This window comes from Nycticebus coucang, chromosome 9 (genome assembly GCF_027406575.1).
Source record: "Nycticebus coucang isolate mNycCou1 chromosome 9, mNycCou1.pri, whole genome shotgun sequence".
NCBI classification, from domain to species: Eukaryota; Metazoa; Chordata; class Mammalia; order Primates; family Lorisidae; genus Nycticebus; species Nycticebus coucang.
In genome coordinates, this window is record NC_069788.1 from 130,836,800 (window position 1) to 130,857,464 (window position 20,665).

The following is a 20,665-nucleotide window of genomic DNA, read 5'->3' on the forward strand; positions in this document are numbered from 1 at the left end:
TAGAATTCAGAAGCATTTCTTTCCACTGCTTCGTTATTACACTGTATGATTCTTTGAATTTAAGATGGTCCTTAATCATAAAATGCACCATGACATTAGGTATTGCTAAAAACTAAAAAATGCTTCCAATGAAAATAAAACCTAATAATTTTTACATTTACTAATTTTTTGCAGTTTCTTTCTATTTAAAATGTTCTTTTCCACTTATTTAGATAGATTTTTGTTACGCATCATGCTCACACACACTCAAACAAGGAAATATACGTAAAATCAACCGGCTAAGGTTTTCTCCAAACTTCTTCACACTCCAGGCTCCAGCTCTTCAGGATCTATTTAGAGATGGAGTCTTCAATGTCTATGTTACCGTACACAGTGCAGTGTTTTGATCCCAAACACAAGGATACCGCACAATGACAGCTACAGGATGACCACTGCCTGGCTGACAGTGAGTCTAAGTTCCACGGATTGTGAGAAGCTAAGATTTTGAGACACATTCTGATTTTAGAGAAGTTAAAATATGTGTGTCAGGGTAAAAGTGTGTGTGTGGGGGGGATGTTCAGTGTAGTATGAAGGAACTGCAGTTTGTTCTTCAGTGGAAACAAGAGTACCAGATTGAAAGAAGGAACTTCTGAGGGTGGAAGAGAGGTGGTGCTGGGCAGAGGCACACACAGGGACAGTTGCTCATGGGCCTCTTGAAGGAAAATTTCTTAAATTTTGAAAGCTTTTTACTTATATCGAATGGCTGTTTCAGTGTAAGTGATTCACAGGGTTATACCCAAGCATACATAATTTTGCTTCTAGAAAGACTCTAGAGGGCAGTGCCTGTGGCTCAGTGGGTAGGGCGCCTGCCCCATATACCGAGGGTGGTGAGTTCAAACCCGACCTCGGTCAAACTGCAACAAAAAATAGCTAGGCATGTGGCCGGCCCCTGTAGTCCCAGCTACTCAGGAGGCTGAGGCAAGAGAATCTCCTAAGCCCAGGAGTTAGAGTTTGCTGTGAGCTGTGTGACACCTCGGCACTCTATCAAGGGCCATGAAGTGAGACTCTGTCTCTACAAAAAAAAAAAAAAAAAAAGACTCTAGAGGTCTGACAAGCTCTAGACTCTACAAGGCCTGACAATTAAGTTCTTGAACTCATCCTAGAAAAAGTGCTACATATCTCATTGCTGAATATCACTACAGCCGCCTTTAAACTACTCCCAAGGGCCATTTGGTGACCACAGATATTCAGCAATGAGGTACGCAGCACTCGTTCTAGGATGAGTGAAGGAACTTGACTGTCAGGCCTTGTAGTTCCTGGGAAAGGATCCTGCCAATATTTATTAATCTTTCATTAAAACAAACACATTTTCAAATACAAAAAATTCGTGTCTATTTGGCAAAGCTTTTGGTAAAAAGAAGAATCATAGCAGTCCTTTCCGCTTTTGACAAAGTCAATGACATGTACTTTTCCAACTTTAGAGCCAGGATTTTTTCTTTATGACATAGCTCTAAAAGTAATGCATGTTGTGAGAAAGGTTTTTTAGACAAAACATGAAATTGTTCATAAACACGAGAATTGTGTTGAAGAAAAGACTCTACATTGTTTGAATAAAAATTGAAGATAAGCGAGACAAGATGGCGGACTGAAGCCAGCTTTCAACAGAGGCTCCCGTCCAGAAGGAGAGTTAAGGGACAGGAATTTAGTAAGTATCCTGGTGGACTTGAGCCTCACCAAGAGAGAAGGTTGAAGAACGCACATCAACACCGCTGAGGCAAGCTGCGATCACAAGGACGCAAACAAAAGGTACAAAATCCACCACCAAGCGGATGGGAGTCCCCCTCCCCCATGGGACCGGCTCAAGAGCCCCACAATTAAACAAGCGGGCAGAAATAAAAGGCCCTCCCACTACACTCCACGGGAGAGACCTTCTAAAAACTGGACCTACCTCCCCTACGGGGGTGCCGTGGCATTCTCCTGCCAGGCATAAAACGGAATAAAACTTTGGGAATCCTTCGCCGGCAACCCTCCCGGCGCTCCCCTCCTGCCCACTGAGGTCTGGAGGCCTGTCCCCAAGGAGTTCGGATCCTTGGGTGATTTCTCAAGGGGAGTGGACAGTCCCCGAGTTGCGACTGGTCAGCATTGACTCTGAGGCGCACGAGTGAGGAGAGGGCACCAGGCTGAGGGGGAGTCACGCCTCGCGGCACTTCCCTGTGGTGCAGTGCAGCAACCCTCCCCGGGCAACATTACGGGGCACAAGACTGAATAAGACTCTAGCTTCCCCGCTGAGAGCCCCTACTCTCACTCGGGGTCTGAGGGCCCATTCCCCAGGAGTTCAGATCGTTGGGTGATTTCTCGAGGGGAGTGCACAGTGCCTGAGCTGCGTCAGGTCAGCGCCGACTCTGGGACACGTGAGCGAGGAGAGGGCACTCTGCTGAGGGGAAATCAAGCCTTGGTGGCACTTCCCTGCGGTGCAGTGCAGGAGCCCTCCCCGGGCCGTATTGTTGCCTAAAACTGAATGAAACTCTAGCTTCCGCCCCCCCACTCCCATTCGGAGTCTGGGGGCCTATCCCGCAAGAGTTCTGATTCTTGGGGGATCTCTTGAGGGGTGTGGACCCAGCACAAACCACGGCCGCTCAGTGCTGACTCTGGGGCACGAGACAGAAGAGAAAAGGGTCACCTGAGTGCCCACACCAGAGCAGCAGTTCCCTGGAGGTAGATCAACAGCCGTTTTTTCTTTAACGGCAGAACGCTCACTTCTGGATATTCTGAGGCCACACCCCCTGTCTCCCTGGGCAACCAGAGGAGGCCACCGGTGAGCGGGGGGATTTCCTGACACTGCTCACAAACCCGGGAAGCTTCCAGGGCGGGGCCGACCCAGAGAGGTGATCGGACTCAAACCTCCAACACCAAAGACGTTTGAACTCAAAACAGCTCGTCTTCTGTAGGCGATTTCGACAGGAACAGAGACAGAACCCCGCAAAGTTGTCTGTTCTGTTCTGTTCTGTTCTGTTAGCAGCATCCATCAGGGACGGGGCTAAGCCTGAGTGAACACCTCCCTCCCATCACCTGCATCAAAGACTCATAGATGTCAGGCCCCATCTCCTCCTGCTAGATAGCGGCAGTCTGCAGGGGCCTGGCAGACTTCCTTGCGATTCAGGCAGGTGCAAACCCCTGGAGTGTCTGTTCACTGCAGGCAACTGGGTTAGCCATCTGCAGAGATACCAGTGACTGGGTCCGACGGAGGGGCAAAGTGGGGAAGGAGACGTCAACCTTCCTAGACTGCTCTGTTTGCTGGGTGGCTCCTCCTGACTCCACGCTGCACTGGGGTGAGCCATGTCAGAGGAGTCACCAGGCCCCTGTGATCCAGTTCCCAGAGACCTCTTGAACTCTCTCACCTGAGACAAGTGCCGATTAAGATAGTAGATTCGGACCTTTTGAACTGGGCTAATAGACTGAGGACTTTTCAGGCGGTGCCCTGGGTGTATGGTTGTAGGAAGGTTGATTCTCCTTTTCCAACTGGGGCCAGAGGTGGGCAGGCGGGGTGACTTAATTGCTGATTTTTCCACACAGCTGAGACTTCAAGCCAGAGTAGAAGTTGCAATAGGATCGAACAGAAACCAGCTGAAAATAAGACAGAACCACTTTGCTCCACCACACCAGACAGGGCCCCAGTTTCTCAGGCCACAACATTGTACGGGCCCTCGATAAAACTCCAGGGGAAAACCAAAGGGAGTAAAATAACCATGGGGCGGAATCAGCGGAAAAACTCTGGTAACATGAATAACCAGAATAGATCAACCCCCCCAAGAAAAGATACGGCAGATGTGATTGAAGATCCCATTCATAAACAACTGGCTGAGATGTCAGAAATCGAATTCAGAATTTGGATGGCAAACAAGATTAATAAAATGGAATTAGGAATCCAAGGAGAAATTCAAAAATTGTCTCAAGAATTTAACGAATTTAAAGACAAAACCACCAAAGACTTAGACACACTGAAGCAAGAACTTACAGCCCTCAAAGATATGAAAAATACAGTAGAATCCCTCAGTAACTGAATGGAGCAAGCAGAAGAAAGGATTTCTGACATTGAAGATAAAGTCTTCAAACGCTCCCAATCTCTCAAAGAGGAAGAGAAATGGAGAGCAAAAATGGATCACTCACTCAGAGAACTCTCAGATAATTCGAAAAAAAGCAACATAAGGATTATAGGAATTTCTGAGAACGATGATGTGGCCTCCAAGGGCAAAGAGGCCCTTCTGCATGAAATTATGAAAGAAAATTTTCCAGACATGCCTAGAGAATCTGAAATTCAGATAGCAGACAGCTTCAGAACCCCAGCACGATTCAACCCCAATAAGTCATCCCCCAGACATATCATAATTAGTTTCACTAAAGTTAACATGAAAGAGCAGATTCTCAAAGCAGCCCGGCGAAAGAAAACTATAACGTACAAAGGTAAGAATATTAGAATAACTGCAGATCTCTCTGCTGAAACTTTTCAAGCCAGAAGAGGCTGGTCATCAACTTTCAATCTCCTAAAGCAAAAAAACTTTCAACCCAGGATCTTGTATCCAGCTAAACTGAGTTTCACCTATGATGGAGAAATTAAATACTTCAATGACATTCATATGTTGAAAAAATTTGCCATAAGTAAACCAGCTCTTCAGGATATTCTCAGACCTATCCTCCACAATGACCAACCCAATCCTATACCACAAAAGTAAACTCACTCAGAAACTTCGGATCAAACTCCAACTTCCACACTGGCGAAAGGATTAAAAATGTCCACTGGACCTTTGAAAAACTCGATACCCAAAATTCCACCAGACTTATCAATACTCTCCATCAATGTGAATGGTTTAAACTGTCCTCTAAAGAGGCATAGGTTAGCTGACTGGATACAAAAACTCAAGCCAGATATTTGTTGCATACAAGAGTCACATCTCAACTTAAAAGACAAATACAGACTCAGGGTGAAAGGATGGTCATCCATATTTCAGGCAAATGGTAATCAGAAAAAAGCAGGTGTTGCAATTTTATTTGCAGATACAGTAGGCTTTAAACCATCAAAAGTAAGGAAAGACAAGAATGGTCACTTCATATTTGTTAAGGGTAATACTCAATATGATGAGATCTCAATTATTAATATCTATGCACCCAACCAGAATGCACCTCAATTTATAAGAGAAACTCTAACAGACATGAGTAACTTGATTTCCTCCAGCTCCATAATCGTCGGAGATTTCAACACTCCCTTGGCAGTGTTGGATCGATCCTCCAGAAAGAAGCTGAGCAAAGAAATCTTAGATTTAAATCTAACCATCCAATATTTAGATTTAGCAGACATCTACAGAACATTTCATCCCAACAAACCTGAATACACATACTTCTCATCAGCCCACGGAACTTACTCCAAAATTGACCACATTTTAGGTCACAAGTCTAACCTCAGTAAATTTAAAGGAATAGAAATCATTCCATGCATCTTCTTGGACCATCATGGAATAAAACTTGAGGTGAGTAACAACAGGAATCTACACACCCATACAAAAACATGGAAGTTAAATAACCTTATGCTGAATGATAGCTGGGTCAGAGATGAGATTAAGAAAGAAATTGCCAATTTTTTGGAACAAAACGACAATGAAGACACAAACTATCAGAACCTCTGGGACACCGCAAAGGCAGTTCTAAGAGGGAAATTTATAGCACTGCAAGCCTTCCTCAAGAGAACGGAAAGAGAGGAAGTTAACAACTTAATGGGACATCTCTTGCAACTGGAAAAGGAAGAACATTCCAAACCCAGTAGAAGAAAAGAAATGACCAAAATTAGAGCAGAATTAAATGAAATTGAAAACAAAAGAATAATAGAACAGATCAATAAATCAAAAAGCTGGTTTTTTGAAAAGGTCAATAAAATAGATAAACCTCTGGCCAACCTAATCAGGAAAAAAAGAGTAAAATCTCTAATATCATCAATCAGAAACAACAAAGACGAAATAACCACAGACTCATCAGAAATCCAAAAAATCCTTAATGAATATTACAAAAAACTTTATTCTCAGAAATATGAAAATCTGAAGGAAATTGACCAATACTTGGAAGCACGCCACCTTCCAAGACTTAACCAGAATCAAGTGGAAATGTTGAACAGACCCATATCAAGTTCAGAAATAGCATCAACTACACAAAACCTCCCTAAAAAGAAAAGCCCGGGACCAGATGGTTTCACGTCAGAATTCTACCAAACCTTTAAAGAGGAATTAGTACCTATATTACTCAACCTGTTCCAAAAGGTAGAAAAAGAAGGAAGACTACCCAACACGTTCTATGAAGCAAACATCACCCTGATCCCCAAACCAGGAAAAGACCCAACAAGAAAAGAAAATTATAGACCAATATCACTAATGAATATAGATGCAAAAATATTCAACAAGATCCTAACAAACAGAATCCAGCAACACATCAAACAAATTATACATCATGACCAAGTTGGTTTTATCCCAGGGTCTCAAGGCTGGTTCAATATACGTAAATCTATAAATGTAATTCAGCACATAAACAAATTAAAAAACAAAGACCATATGATTCTCTCAATTGATGCAGAAAAAGCTTTTGATAATATCCAGCATCCCTTCATGATCAGACCACTCAAGAAAATTGGTCTAGAAGGGACTTTTCTTAAACTGATAGAGGCTATCTACAGCAAACCCACAGCCAATATCATATTGAATGGAGTTGAATTGGAATCATTTCCACTCAGATCAGGAACCAGACAAGGCTGCCCATTGTCTCCATTGCTTTTCAACATTGTAATGGAAGTTTTAGCCACTGCAATTAGGGAAGAAAAGGCGATCAAGGGTATCCATATAGGGTCAGAAGAGATCAAACTTTCGCTCTTTGCAGATGATATGATTGTGTATCTGGAAAACACTAGGGACTCTACTACAAAACTCCTAGAAGTGATCAAGGAATACAGCAGCGTCTCAGGTTACAAAATCAACATTCATAAATCGGTAGCCTTTATATACACCAACAACAGTCAAATTGAAAAAGCAGTTAAGGACTTTATCCCATTCACAGTAGTGCCAAAGAAGATGAAATATTTGGGAATTTACCTAAAAAAAGATGTGAAAGATCTCTATAAAGAGAACTATGAAACTCTAAGAAAGAAATAGCTGAAAATGTTAACAAATGGAAAAACATACCATGCTCATGGCTAGGAAGAATCAACATTATCAAAATGTCCATACTACCCAAAGCAATATATAATTTCAATGCACTCCCTATTAAAGCTCCACTGTCATATTTTAAAGATCTTGAAAAAACATTACTTCGTTTTATATGGAATCAGAAAAAACCTCGAATAGCCAAGACATTACTCAGAAATAAAAACAAAACAGGAGGAATCACACTACCAGACCTGAGACTTTACTACAAATCGATAGTGATCAAAACAGCATGGTATTGGCACAAAAACAGAGAAGTAGATATCTGGAACAGAATAGAGAACCAAGAGATGAATCCAGCTACTTACTGCTATTTGATTTTTGACAAGCCAATTAAAAACATTCAGTGGGGAAAAGATTCCCTATTTAACAAATGGTGCTGGGTGAACTGGCTGGCAACCTGCAGAAGATTGAAATTGGACCCACACCTTTCACCATTAACTAAGATAGACTCTCATTGGATTCAAGATTTAAACTTAAGACAAGAAACTATAAAAATACTAGAGGAGAATGCAGGGAAAACCCTTGAAGAAATTGGTCTGGGTGAGTATTTCATGAGGAGAACCCCCCGGGCAATTGAAGCAGCTTCAAAAATACACTACTGGGACTTGATCAAACTAAAAAGCTTCTGCACAGCTAAGAACACAGTAAGCAAAGCAAGCAGACAGCCCTCAGAATGGGAGAAGATATTTGCAGGGTATATCTCTGACAAAGGTTTAATAACCAGAATCCACAGAGAACTCAAACGCATCAGCAAGAAAAAAACAAGGGATCCCATCGCAGGCTGGGCAAGGGATTTGAAGAGAAACTTCTCTGAAGAAGACAGGCGCACGGCCTTCAGACATATCAAAAAATGCTCATCATCTTTAATCATCAGAGAAATGCAAATCAAAACTACTTTGAGATATCATCTAACTCCAATGAGACTAGCCTATATCACAAAATCTCAAGACCAGAGATGTTGGCGTGGATGCAGAGAAAAGGGAACACTTCTGCACTGCTGGTGGGAATGCAAATTAATACATTCCTTTTGGAAAGATATATGGAGAACACTCAGAGATCTAAAAATAGATCTGCCATTCAATCCTGTAATTCCTCTGCTGGGCATATACCCAGAAGACCAAAAATCACAACATAACAAAGATATTTGTACCAGAATGTTTATTGCAGCCCAATTCATAATAGTTAAGTCATGGAAAAAGCCCAAGTGCCCATTGATCCACGAATGGATTAATAAATTGTGGTATATGTATACCATGGAATACTATGCAGCCTTAAAGAAAGATGGAGACTTTACCTCTTTCATGTTTACATGGATGGAGCTGGAACATATTCTTCTTAGTAAAGTATCTCAAGAATGGAGGAAAAAGTACCCAATGTACACAGCCCTACTATGAAACTAATTTGGGACTCTCACATGAAAGCTATAACCCAGCTACAACTTAACAATAGGGGGAAGTGGGAAAGGGAAGGGGTGGGTAGAGGGAGGGGGATCGGTGGGATCACACCTGTGGTGCATATTACAGGGGTATTTGCGAAACTTGGTAAAGGTAGAATGTAAATGTTTTGGCACAGTAACTGAGATAACGCCGGAAAAGCTATGTTAACCACTGTGATAAAAATGTGTCAAATGGTTTATGAAGCGAGTGTATGATACCCCATGATCATATCAATGTATACAGTTATGATTTAATAAAAAAAATAAAAAATAAAAAAAAAATTGAAGATAAGCGTGCCAGTTGTTTTTTGAATGGTTAACTGGCATGTTTTAAAACACAGACTTATTATGAAACTCATGAGCATTCATATTTTATTTACTCGCAAGAACTTTAAGTTTTAAAGCTAATATTTCACACGCACATCTACAATCACATAAAAGCTATTTTTTTTTCTTTCTGCTTGCTTGCCTTAGGCCCCAAAGTGGTTAAATGCTGGTGATTTTGTCTCTGTCCAGTGGAGGGCAGTGGTGCTCACCTTTAGAAACGGGATTCCCTTTTGGGATTGGACCAGGCTTGGTCACAGTTCACAGCTGGTTGACTCCAGGAGGCTAGGTGGCAGAGTTGAAGACTCCTCTTCCCAGTTATATGGAATTTCCTCCCCCAGCCCTGAGGTGTGCAGGTCTGGCCAGGCAAAATGCAAGGCTCTGTGACAAGCAGAGCAGCTGGGATGGAGCCCCACTGCTTGGCAGCTGAGTCTACCTTTGAGAGTAAACTTGAGGAAATGTGGCTAAAATGTGGCTCGTTGCCTTCCTGAGATTTCTGTCTTGAAGTTCATTTTTACCTCAATCTCATTTCCTCCTGCTTTCTGCTCTGATGAGGATGATGAGGAGGAGATGTGAAGGCACATCCATCCTCTGTCACCAAAGCCACCTCCCCGCCCTCTCACTGGCTAGTGCTTTGCCTCCTGACCAAGACTGTGCAGCGACCCCAATTCCAAGGGGCCTGAGTGGCAGCGGCACCTGCTCCTTTGGACCTTGAAGTAGCGTGGTGTGCACTGGGCAGTGGTCCACGGAAAGTCATTTTTATTATTAAATTCAAATAAACTGTTATATAAATTTAAAATGTTTCCAAGTTCCTTAATGAAGGAACAAATGCTTAAGAATGAATTGCCCTAACCTTTTGTGTTACTTGAGACTACAGAAGCCCTGGGGACAATGCAGAAAAGGGTAAACTCTAAAAGTGTCCATAGTCTTAGAGCCTCGGCCACAGGTGTTCATCTGTACAGAGCAAGTGGCTCGGGCTGTTGTTGTTTTCAGTACTAAAGCATGCCTATAATATACGCACATCTTAGAGAATCATAACAAAATGGACACCAGCATGTTCACATCCCAGCTCAAAAAACAGACTGGTAGCAGGAATTTGATACCCTGATGGCTGCTTTGTGCTCCCTTGCACCCCCTTCTCTCTTAGAGGTAGCCACTCTCCCACATTGTAATCCTTCACGATTTTTCTTCACAGCATGAATCCCTCTCCATTCCATTCCATTGGTCTGGTTGTCTGTCCCTGCACTAAAATCTCCCTTTCCAAATCACTGAAGCTTTTTAGTAAGTCTTCACTTCTGGTAGCTCAAACCAAGTCCCGTCCACCTCCTCACTCCCCCAAACTCTGTTCTTCTTCAAGGCTGTCTTTACAATTCTTGTTCCTTCATATGATTAGTCTGAGCATTCATAATTAATCATCGTTCACACACAAACCAAGGGCCACAGCCAGCCCCTCAGTTTGATGAGCTGGTTGAATCCTGGCTCTCCGTGCTGCCTTGGGCCGGGTTTTTCACCTCTCTAAGCTTCGGCTTTCTCATCTGTGAAATGCAGATAATAATAGTACCTGCTACCCAGGATAACTGTGAGAAGTACAATATGATAACATAGGAAGGCACTTAGAACACTGCCTAGAAAGTTCTTGACAAACGTCAGCTGTTTATATTATCACCGTTGACTTTGAATAACCAGGGAGCTTTTGAAGTCATCCTGCCCTCAGCTGGAATCCTGTGTCCCACCAACTATGGAACCTTGCACCGGATTCCTTTTTTCTCCAAATCTCTGTTTCAGGGGAATAATATTTGGGTTGTCCTAAAGATCTCATGAGGGCAGGTCGGAGGAAGGGATGGGTAAATTCACACCTGGTGGGAACAGCACACTATCTGGGTGAAGGGCACAATATCTTTGACTCAATCTATACAAAATCAAAGTATGTAAAGAAAACATGTGTGCCCCCTAATATTCTGGAAAAAAAAAACAATAGCTACTTCACAGGATTGTTCAGGTAATTAAATAGATCACAAAAGTAAAAAAAAAAAATGCAGCTGAAAACCAAAGGAATTCATTTAGTATATTATCTAGCATGTTGCAAATGCTTAACAATTTCGTTTCAGTATTTTAATTAAATTTTGTTTTTGAGGTGGGTTGCTTCTTAATGCTAAAAACCACATCTCCTCTCACTTCTGAGTATCTACAAAAACACTTCTTGGGAAAGCATGCTGCTAGTAAAGAGAAGTTTGTAAAATCACCTCTTGTGATCTTGCAACTTTTCTTTGTTTCCAACTTTAGTGCAGGGAGCTCGGGAGGAGAAACCCTTCCTTATTCAGTGCCAAACTCTCCTTCTGAGTTTCCTCTGGTTCCAAGGCCTGCTTTACTGGTTTAGCAGAGACAATGCACAGCCATTTCTTAACTTGTTTTCCAGAATCAGAGGAAAGTTTAACATAACAACATTTTTATAGCTCCTGCCCAGGAACATATATTACTTAAAAAAAATAAAAGTACCTTTCCCTTATCATGCATTATTCTTTTACATGTTCAATTTTCCTGACGTATTGAAGTAATATTCCATGGTTTGCTATGACTTGGAGGTTTATGACCCTTCTGTGGCAGATCAGACTAAACATAATTCATTCATAGCTACTTAGTGCTCAGGGAAATAAACCCCTGAACTTAAATAACTATAGTGTGACCTCTGTAAAATATAATTTATGGCTTTAAAACTACTATTATGTAGATATCAAGATGTGCCAAATGTTATAAAACAAACACCAGCCAGCAAATGGGACAACTACTATTCCATTTATTTTTTCCTTCCTTTCTGGATATTTCTCCACAAATGCTAGTTTTGTTTAAATGGATTCTGGGGGTAATTACCCGGCAGGGGAAAGCAATGTTCATTTATATTTTATTGAAGAATACTACAGTATGTAAAAAAATTCTCTTCTTATAAAGAAGCACCACAAAAATGTAAACATTCCATTAACAGACTGCAGTTTAAAGAGGAAAGGTACTGATTACCTTTGAGCAGAAAGTAACTATCCCCACTATCAATGGACTAATGTCACACATCTGCTATTCATTTCTGCAAATTAGCTTATGGAGGAAAAACCTGATTGTACATTTAAGTTATCCAGATGGGAACTTTAGGTTGAACCATTTCCATGCTAAGAATATATGTACATTCCCAGCACTCTCTGCTCTAAACATTTGAAATGTTTAGAGTGCCATCTCTGGGTCTCATTTGTTTCCTGAATTATTTCCTATGCATTCCACTATATTGTAGGAAATAAAATGTTCAGTGGCAGTAAAGTATTAGAAATCATTGGTTTTCTAATTGCCATTCAACAAATGTTTGAGGACCTACCATGTGCTGCTGGTAGTACTAGGCACTGGCAATAATAAAGATGAGTGAGAAAAAAATCTCAGCTATCATAGAACAGTCTGAATACAGAGATAGATCAACAAATAACCCATTTCTAGGCAGTATGGTAACTTCTCTGAGAGAGAAATAGAACCAGCAACAGGAAAGGGCAGGGCATGGGGGAGGCAAGGGCCCCTTGTGGGGGACTTTACAGAGGACAGAGATCCAGCCCAGTCCGGATGAAGAATGAAGGAGGAGCTGCAGGTGGTCAGGTGGATGGGCAAGCCCAGCATGAGCAAAGACACGAGGAGACACTGGGTTCAGGCAAGACCGGCAAAGACGTGAGGAGATACTGGGTTCAGGCCTCTTCAAATCATTCAATATGATTGGAATTTGGTGAGATTTGGAGGGAATGTAGAGGAAGACATAGAATGAGAACCATCACGGAGGTCCTTTAGATTTCCTCCTGCAGGCTGTACATGTACGTGAGTGATTTTGAGTGGAGGGTAACTGGATGGGATTTGTGTTTTCAGTAGCTCCTTGTGGCTGTGATGTGAACCATGACCTGGAGCCCACTTAGGAGGCTCCTCCAACTTCTGGATGAGAAATAACAAAGTGATAAAGAGAGAATTGCCTGGGGGTGCATTTGGGATGTAGGAACAAGAGGATCTGACAATGAGTCAGATTACCGAAGGAAACAGAGGGGGAGAAGGAAGGTGGCAGTTCAGGTTTGGGGCTCATTGAGGGGACAAAAGAGTTCGTTTTGATCTTTTGGGTCTTGGAAGGACAGTTTTGGAGGAGCAGCCAAAGAGGTTAGTAATGAACACACAGAAGTTATGGAACCAGTAGGACATTCTGATGTGTCCAAGAGCTATTTGGAAATATGAGTTTGGAGAGGTTCAAGTTGGAGACAGAGATCATGCTACTTACATATGTAATGCTCAATAATATTTTTAAAGATTAATAAAAATGAATATGTGAGCTAATTTGCTCTTTCAAGTGAAACTTGAGAAATACTATAATTTAGTTAGTTGCAAATTATGTTGAAATAATAAATAAGTCCCCGTTCTTCTTCCCTCCCTCCCTCCCTCTTTCTTTCTTTCTTTTTCTCTCTCTCTCTCTCACTCTGTGACCTGGGTAGACTGCCAGGGCATCACAGCAACCTCAAACTTGAGCTCAAGCAATCCTCCTGCCTCAGCCTCCCCAGTAGCTGGGACTACAGTTACCTGCCACAACGTCCAGCTAGTTTTGTTTTGTTTTGTTTTGTTTCATTTTTCATAGAGACAGGGTCTTGTTCTTTCTCAGGCAGGTCTTGAACTCCTGAGCTCACACCTGAACTCCCGAGCCTCCTGGAATACTAGGATTACAGGTGTGAGTCACTGCTCCCAGCAATGGATAGGTCTTAATTCTTTAAGACCCATAGGGGGGGAAAAAAAGAGAAGGAAAAGAGTAGAAAGCATTTTACATTCTATCACTCAGTATAAATAGGAAATGTTTCATCTCTCACTTTTGAATTCTTTAACAAAAATGGGAAATGTTTTTAACTTATTAAGATCATAGCAAAAATTAATCAAGTCGTTAAAAAAAATACTCAGGTGGTCCATGTCATTGACTACCACTGCCTCATCCAGAAGTTATATGATTTTTTCTTTCTTTAAGAGCACCACTTACTTTTCTGGAGTTCTGAACAAAACCGAACAAAATAGAAAGGAATAAATTTCTACCTAATTGGTCTTGATGATTTTCTGAAAAGCTCATGCTTTTTGATGGATAAGATTAATGAGACCACATAGCGTTAAGCACCTTGGACTTTCAGAACAAAGGCCTTTTGGAAGAACAAAGTATCATTATTAATGACACATCATTTACAGTTTTCATCAGTAATGTAAGGTTTCAGCCACTTTAATGGGAACTTAGTTAAGAGCTCAATGCAGAGGGCAAGGTTATTAGCTAAGGCTCTTGACAGTAATACCTTTGGCTTCCAAAGAAGATAAATCACACTCTGATTGATCAAAAAGTCAAGCTGAGGGGTTCAGAAGGAGGTGAGTCACCATCTACTCACTTCATTTCTCAGCGGCCCTGTCATCCATGAGCCATGCCCTCTGCCATGGGCTTCCTTCCCTGGATGCCAACCCGTTGCCATCTGAGTACCTACTGGCCCAGTACAATGCCTCCTGCTTCATACCTCATCATCCCTTCTTATTCTCCTTGTCCTATCTCTCTACAACCTCTGGTCTATGTTGGGTTACATTACTGAAGGACTTTTCTGTCCTACATGAACCTGAACAGCCAAATACACCATATAAAGGAATACCGGTGTTCCCATGATCTAATTGACGTGAGTACCAATAATGATGGCAATCCTAACACAAAGTGGCAAAACTATGGGGAAGTGTTTTTTTCTGCCCATGTACAATAGAATCAACTTTGCTAGAAAATCTTGCAAAAAAAATTTCTTTTTTTTTTACACTTACTCTCACTTTGTTGCCCCCTGTAGAGTACTGTGGCGTCCTAACTCACATCAAACTTCTAGGCTCAAGCCATTCTCTTACCTCAGCCTCCCGAATAGCTGGGAATATAGGTGCCTGCCACAATGCCCAGCTGTTTTTAGAGATGAGGTCTCCCTCTGGCTCAAGCTGGTCTCAAACCTGTGAGCTCAGGCAATCCACCCACCTCGGCCTCCCAGAGTGCTGAGATTACAGGCCGGAGCCACGGCGTCCAGCTTTCAAATTCTTTCAAAGTGCTGCTCTTACATATGATTTTTTTTGAAAATTAATTTGTTTCAGTCAGATTTACTAAGGCCTTCTGAATGACTGTTTATGAAACTACTCTTTTTGTTGAAGGAGAATTAAGATACATTCTTCTGGGGAAAAAAATTAAAGTGAAAAAAAACTTTTTTTTAATTTGGAATCCGAAATCAGCCAGCTGTTTTAGGCAGAGAAAAAAAAAATCTGAGATACAAAGAAAGGCCCAATAAAAATAAAAGAAGGGGAAATTTACTTGTATTATGGTAACTGATGACTTATATCAAAGGGCTTACAGGGGTCATTACAAAAGTTTTGAGATACACAAAATTCGGGAAACAAAATCCAGGCAGATGGGACCAAATGAAGCCCTCTCAGCAGCACCAATAGGCCAAACAAATTGAAACTTGCACAGGTGAATCAGAAAGGATGTTGTTGACTGTGTTTCTTGGAAGTGAAATAATGGATGATGACACAATCTGTCTCAAATCTTTCATAGTGACCCAGGTATAAGGAACTGATTGATGACATTGCAGCTCTACTCACAACTCTCTGAGAGAAGTTGCTCAAGATGGTTGAGATCTCCCAAGTGATAGGAAGAGAGCAACCAAGTGAGGCAGAAGGTGTGTGGTTGTGTATATTATAAAGTGACATGTGCTATCAAGGAAACTCCAAGCTAGTATTCCGTCTCTGAGTTTTAACAATTGTGTAGTCAGCAATGGTCTGTTTGGTGGATTGGATTTGATTGTGGAGATCTTTCTTGTTGTATTTTTGTTTTGGGAGCTCTCACCGACCACTTTACTTTCTCTTTTGTGTGTTTTTGTTTTACAAGGTAGGCCAAAGTTCATTTCTGGTCAGATTGTTAGGGCGGACTCTTTCCTGTCTCCTGCCTAGAAGATACACCTCTGGCTAGGGAACACTTACTGGACAACATGGGAATTCAAGCCTGACGGGAAGCCTGAGCCACCAGACAAAACGCACAGGGATCACTGCAGGAAAATGTTTCACATTTTCAATTTTACAGTTTCTGCTGCTTTGTAGTCCACAATACCCAACAAATAATTGGAGTTTACAATTCAAATAAAATGCAAAAGACAACTATCACCATATTTGTTAATAGCTTTTCATACTAATTTTCTTTAATTGACCATTGGTTAAATTCAAACAATAGTTGGGGACCATCTAGTTCATACACAGGTTGAGGCCAAGTCCAAATTCTGTTTTAGAAAGTCAACAATCAATTAAGTTGCTTTTAACTGAGCCTTACTCTGAAAAATTGTTTTTCTTGCTGCATTATAAACCTGCTCTTAACATATGAGCAGCTGGTCATTGTGGCACTCTGAGAGGCTGACGTGGGAGGATCCCTGGAGCTCAGGAGTTCAAGACCAGCCCCAGCAACTGCAATTTTCTGTACTAAAAACAGAAAATCAGTTGGACATTGTGGCCGGCACCTGTAGTCCCAGCTACTGGGGAGGCTGAGGCAGTATTGCTTGAGCCCAGGAGTGTGAGGTTGCCATGCCTGTCTAGACGCCACTGCACTCTACCCAGAGGCAACAAAGGGAGATTCTGTCTCAAAAAAAAAAAAAAAAAGAAAAAGAGGGAAATGAGCAAAGTGGTTGGTACTGTGCCTTTAAGATCACAGTTCTAAAGAATTAAGCAAACCTGATAACCCAGGTAAAATAAACATAACCTTTATTCTCTTTCAAGAACCCAGAGAAAAGAGTCTGAAACCATATCCATTAACTTAATCTGACTCAGAATCACTTCATTTTCATGATCTCATTTAAAATGTTACAGCAATGGACTTGAATATTCTAAAAATGATAGCAAAATACATGTTGCTCTCAACTACAGTTAAAATATGCAATAACTCTCTTAGCCACCACAGAGGAGGGCTGGGCTAGTGAGCAACTCAATCAAACATTCACAATAAATAAAAATTACTCAATGTACGTATAATGATTATGTTTTCATAGCCTGAAATCACAACACAAAATCTGACAATTAAATTTTGTCACATTCAGAAGTTAGGAAGCCAACACATTTGAACTAAAGCATTTTTTTTTCTATATGTAAACGGTGGGACAGAATCTCTCAAATCATAATTGTTCCAGAAGACCCAAGACAGACATCACCGACACACAAGCAGTCCACTGGTCAGTAACCTCAGAACTAGAACAGAGTAAAATAAAATCAATGTAAATTCTTCAATACAATTACAAATTTGTCTACTAAAAAAATATGTCCGGGGCGGCACCTGTGGCTCAGAGGAGTAGGGTGCCGGCCCCATATGCCAGAGGTGGCCAAAAACTGCAAAAAAAAAAAAAAAGTCCAGATCTTACACTGCTTTAGGGGAATGAGCATAAACAACAGAAACTGGAAAGCAGCTGTAACAGACAGCAGGCACTGGAGATTCTGTCTGACGAACCCCAAGTAACTGAGTTTAGCAAATAACTTGTACAATAATAGAATGATGTGGTTTTTTTTTAAGTTCTCTCATTTTGCCATAAAAGTTTTAAAATAAAAAATATTTTATTTCTTCTTGGGATAGCTTTTTATACATATTGATTGATGTTAATCAATAAAATCAATTGCACGATTTTAGTCAGCATTTTAACATTATCTCAAAGGTTCAAATACTCTTAAGACTCCAGGTTACATAATGGCTGTATGCCATCCCACTGTCTCAGTATTCATTTAAACGTGATCACTAGGAACTAACGTTTCATTTGAGAACATAAATTTAAAAGGTTTTTTTTCCAGATCCAAGGGAAAGGTATGAATAAATCTCTTCCTCTCTAACCATGAAAAAAAAAAAAAAAAAACAACCCAGAAAACAGATGACAAAGAGGATTTAGCCAGGAGTCAGGAGACACAGATGTGACTTTAGAGAAATTACTTTCTCTTCCAGCTATATGATTAAAACCTTTCCTCTGGCCTGCCCAGACTGGCCCTGCATTTCCAAGTTTCTGTTCTGCATCTGGTAAAGTTTGAGTGTCTGCTTTTACACCAAAATATTACATGAATCAACACCAACCGTAACCTGTAAATCTATATGCCAACTCATTTTCTAGAGATAGCAAGTATTTTTTCCCCATTCATTCCATAAATCATAAAGAACTTCCTCCATTCAAGGCAGAACGCTAAACCGAACATACAACATTGATCCATTGATCGTCACTGCTCCTGGGAACAAATTACAATCTGAAAAATTGGATTTACCAAATCTTGGTAACCTGGCTCAGGGCAATGATTCCTAAATTTGAGAGAAGACAGGAATCGCCAGAGGAGCGTATTAATACACAGCTTCCAGGGTCTCCCCCCAGCCTTAGGTGTCAGAGTCTCTGGGGTTGGCCCCTCCTCATCTACTTATTAGCAAATATCTGTCCCCCTTCCTCACCAGCCCCTCCAGGCCTCTGCAGTAATTTGTAGGCCTTAGTCTCTATCCCAACTCACCCCAAAAAGAGAAAAGCTCTAGTCAGGAGCCAAGTGCCAGCCAGCGGCCTGCTCTTGACTGAGCTGTGTAACACCCCTGGGGCTCTCCCTCTCTTCACCTGATACCGGCTGGCCAGGAGTCTCCACCATCCCTTCCGGTCTGCCTCCTCTGTAGACTAAGAACCAATTTATCTACTGGGTGTCCTTAAGGAGGTGGGGGCAATCTACAAGGATGTTTCCCTCTGCAGTCCAAACCCCTCGCAAGAGGATCCAGTCGCCCCTGCACCCCTCGAGGAAGGGGGGTCCTTCCTCACTCTGCCCCCCACCCCCAATCCGCCAAGGGAGGAAATGTGTGGCGAGGGGTGCAGCAGACGCCAAAAGGAGCTCTCAAGTGTTGGCGAGAAGCAGGGAGCGTCCTTGGAGAGCTGGTGTCAGTCGTCACCGTCGTCGTCGTCGTCCTGGTCCTGGTAGCGAATGTAGACGGTCAGCATGACGAAGCCCGTGAGGATGCAGAGGGAGCCCGCGACCAGGTAGGCGATGCCCAGGAAGGGGTTCTTGCCGCCCATCCATGAGATGCTGCTGAAGATGAGTAGCTTGTGGCCGCCGAAGGCGCGCACCGGGTAGTTGTAGGTGATGTTGACGCGGTAGGCGCCGCGGGGCAGCCCGGCTGAGTAGTTGCCCTGGCGGATGCGCGCGTACAGCTTGCGGAAGGTGGGCAGCGCGGCCGTCCGCATCCACACCACCAAGTCCTGGTTGATGAAGCCGGTGTTGTTGGGGTCCGGGCTGAGCTCGTAGACCGGCCGGTGCCAGTTGGGCGGGGGCACCGTGCCGCGGAAGGCCAGCGCCAGGCTGCCGTTCACCAGTGGCGGGTTGCGGAACTTGACGTGGTAGTCGGTCCACCAGGCGATGCCCGTGCGGTCCAGCGGCACCTCGACGTAGGGCCCGCCGGGCTGGCGCTGGTGCCACAGCGAGAAGGAGTCGTTGAAGAGGCTGTTGGCGATGGCGCCGCAGGGCGCGACGGGCAGGCCGCCCGCGCCGCGCTGGTAGGGCGCGCACTCGTTGGCCGGGTGGCGCAGCGCCGAGGGCACCCCGCTGAGCTGCCGGTCGTCGCGGGACACGCCGTAGCGCCGGTTGTTCTGGTAGAAGTTGGTCAGCTCGTAGTACAGGTACACGGGGCCCTGGAAGAGCTCGGCCAGCGAGAAGGTCCAGGCGCACGAGCAGCTGGGCGGCGGCGCGCGGCCCTGGCCAGCCGCGGCGCACATGGAGCAGTTGCCGGCGCCCCCGTCGCCGGTGTAGTCGTACTCGAGCTCCGTGATGCCGTTGGAGGAGTAGTAGAGGCCCAGGCCCAGGCCGATGAAGGCCAGCCCGGAGCAGAAGAAGAGCGGCAGCGCGATGCCGGCGGACAGCAGCGGTTGCCAGGCGGGGAGGCGCTGCTGCGTGAACGCCGTGTTGTCGGGCTGGTGCGCGCCCCGGGCCGTGACGCTCCAGGTCATGGTGGACGGCCGACTACCGGTCCAAGCTGGGCGAGCCCGGGGGCTGCTCCCGGGACGCGCTGCGCGCCGGCTCAGGTGCACAGGTGCGTCTCAGTCCCAGGTCCCGCGGTTCCGGCCCCGCCCCGCGCTCCCCCCTCACCTGGCGGCTTCGGCCGTCTTTTCCTCTCGGTCTGCGCCTGTCGGAAGCCAGCCCCGCCTCCCCCAGGTAAGCGGCAGCCTGAGGCCGTCTCCGAGTGGCTCCTCCCCGGCTCAGGTACCACCTTCCCTTCCGCCTTTCCAGTGGGTGGAGGCCCTGGGCCGGTCTTCCTCCAGGTGATCCACGCTGCAGCCTCAGACATCGCGGAAGGCTGCGTCTGGGTCCCAGAGACCTGAGGATTTCAGGCTGCTAGTTAATCCTCTTTTATTTGGGGTGGGGAAAAAGGACTCTAGACAGTTTTGCCTTTGTAGATTAATCGATGAACACCCCCCCCGCCCCCACCCTCAGCTTTCAGCCCGGAGTTTTCAGGCCTAGGAAGTGATGCTTATTACTTATTGTAATAAGTCTGCTGGGAATTCAACTCCAGCATTCTAATTTTAGCTGTTTTTTTTTTTTTTTTTTTAAGGGAAAACAGTTTGGTTTTTTGTTTGTTTGTTTGTTTCCAGTCTCACTATACAACTAAGAC

General features: G+C 43.6%; 1 protein-coding gene across 1 annotated transcript; it reads right to left on the bottom strand.

Moving 5' to 3' along the window:
* Positions 1-16,750: 16,750 nt before the first annotated feature.
* TMEM30B (transmembrane protein 30B) lies at positions 16,751-20,132 on the bottom strand. The gene has a single exon (XM_053603414.1). It carries the CDS (start codon positions 20,001-20,003, stop codon positions 18,942-18,944), a length of 1,062 nt encoding a protein of 353 aa, XP_053459389.1. The 5' UTR covers positions 20,004-20,132; the 3' UTR covers positions 16,751-18,941.
* Positions 20,133-20,665: the final 533 nt, after the last annotated feature.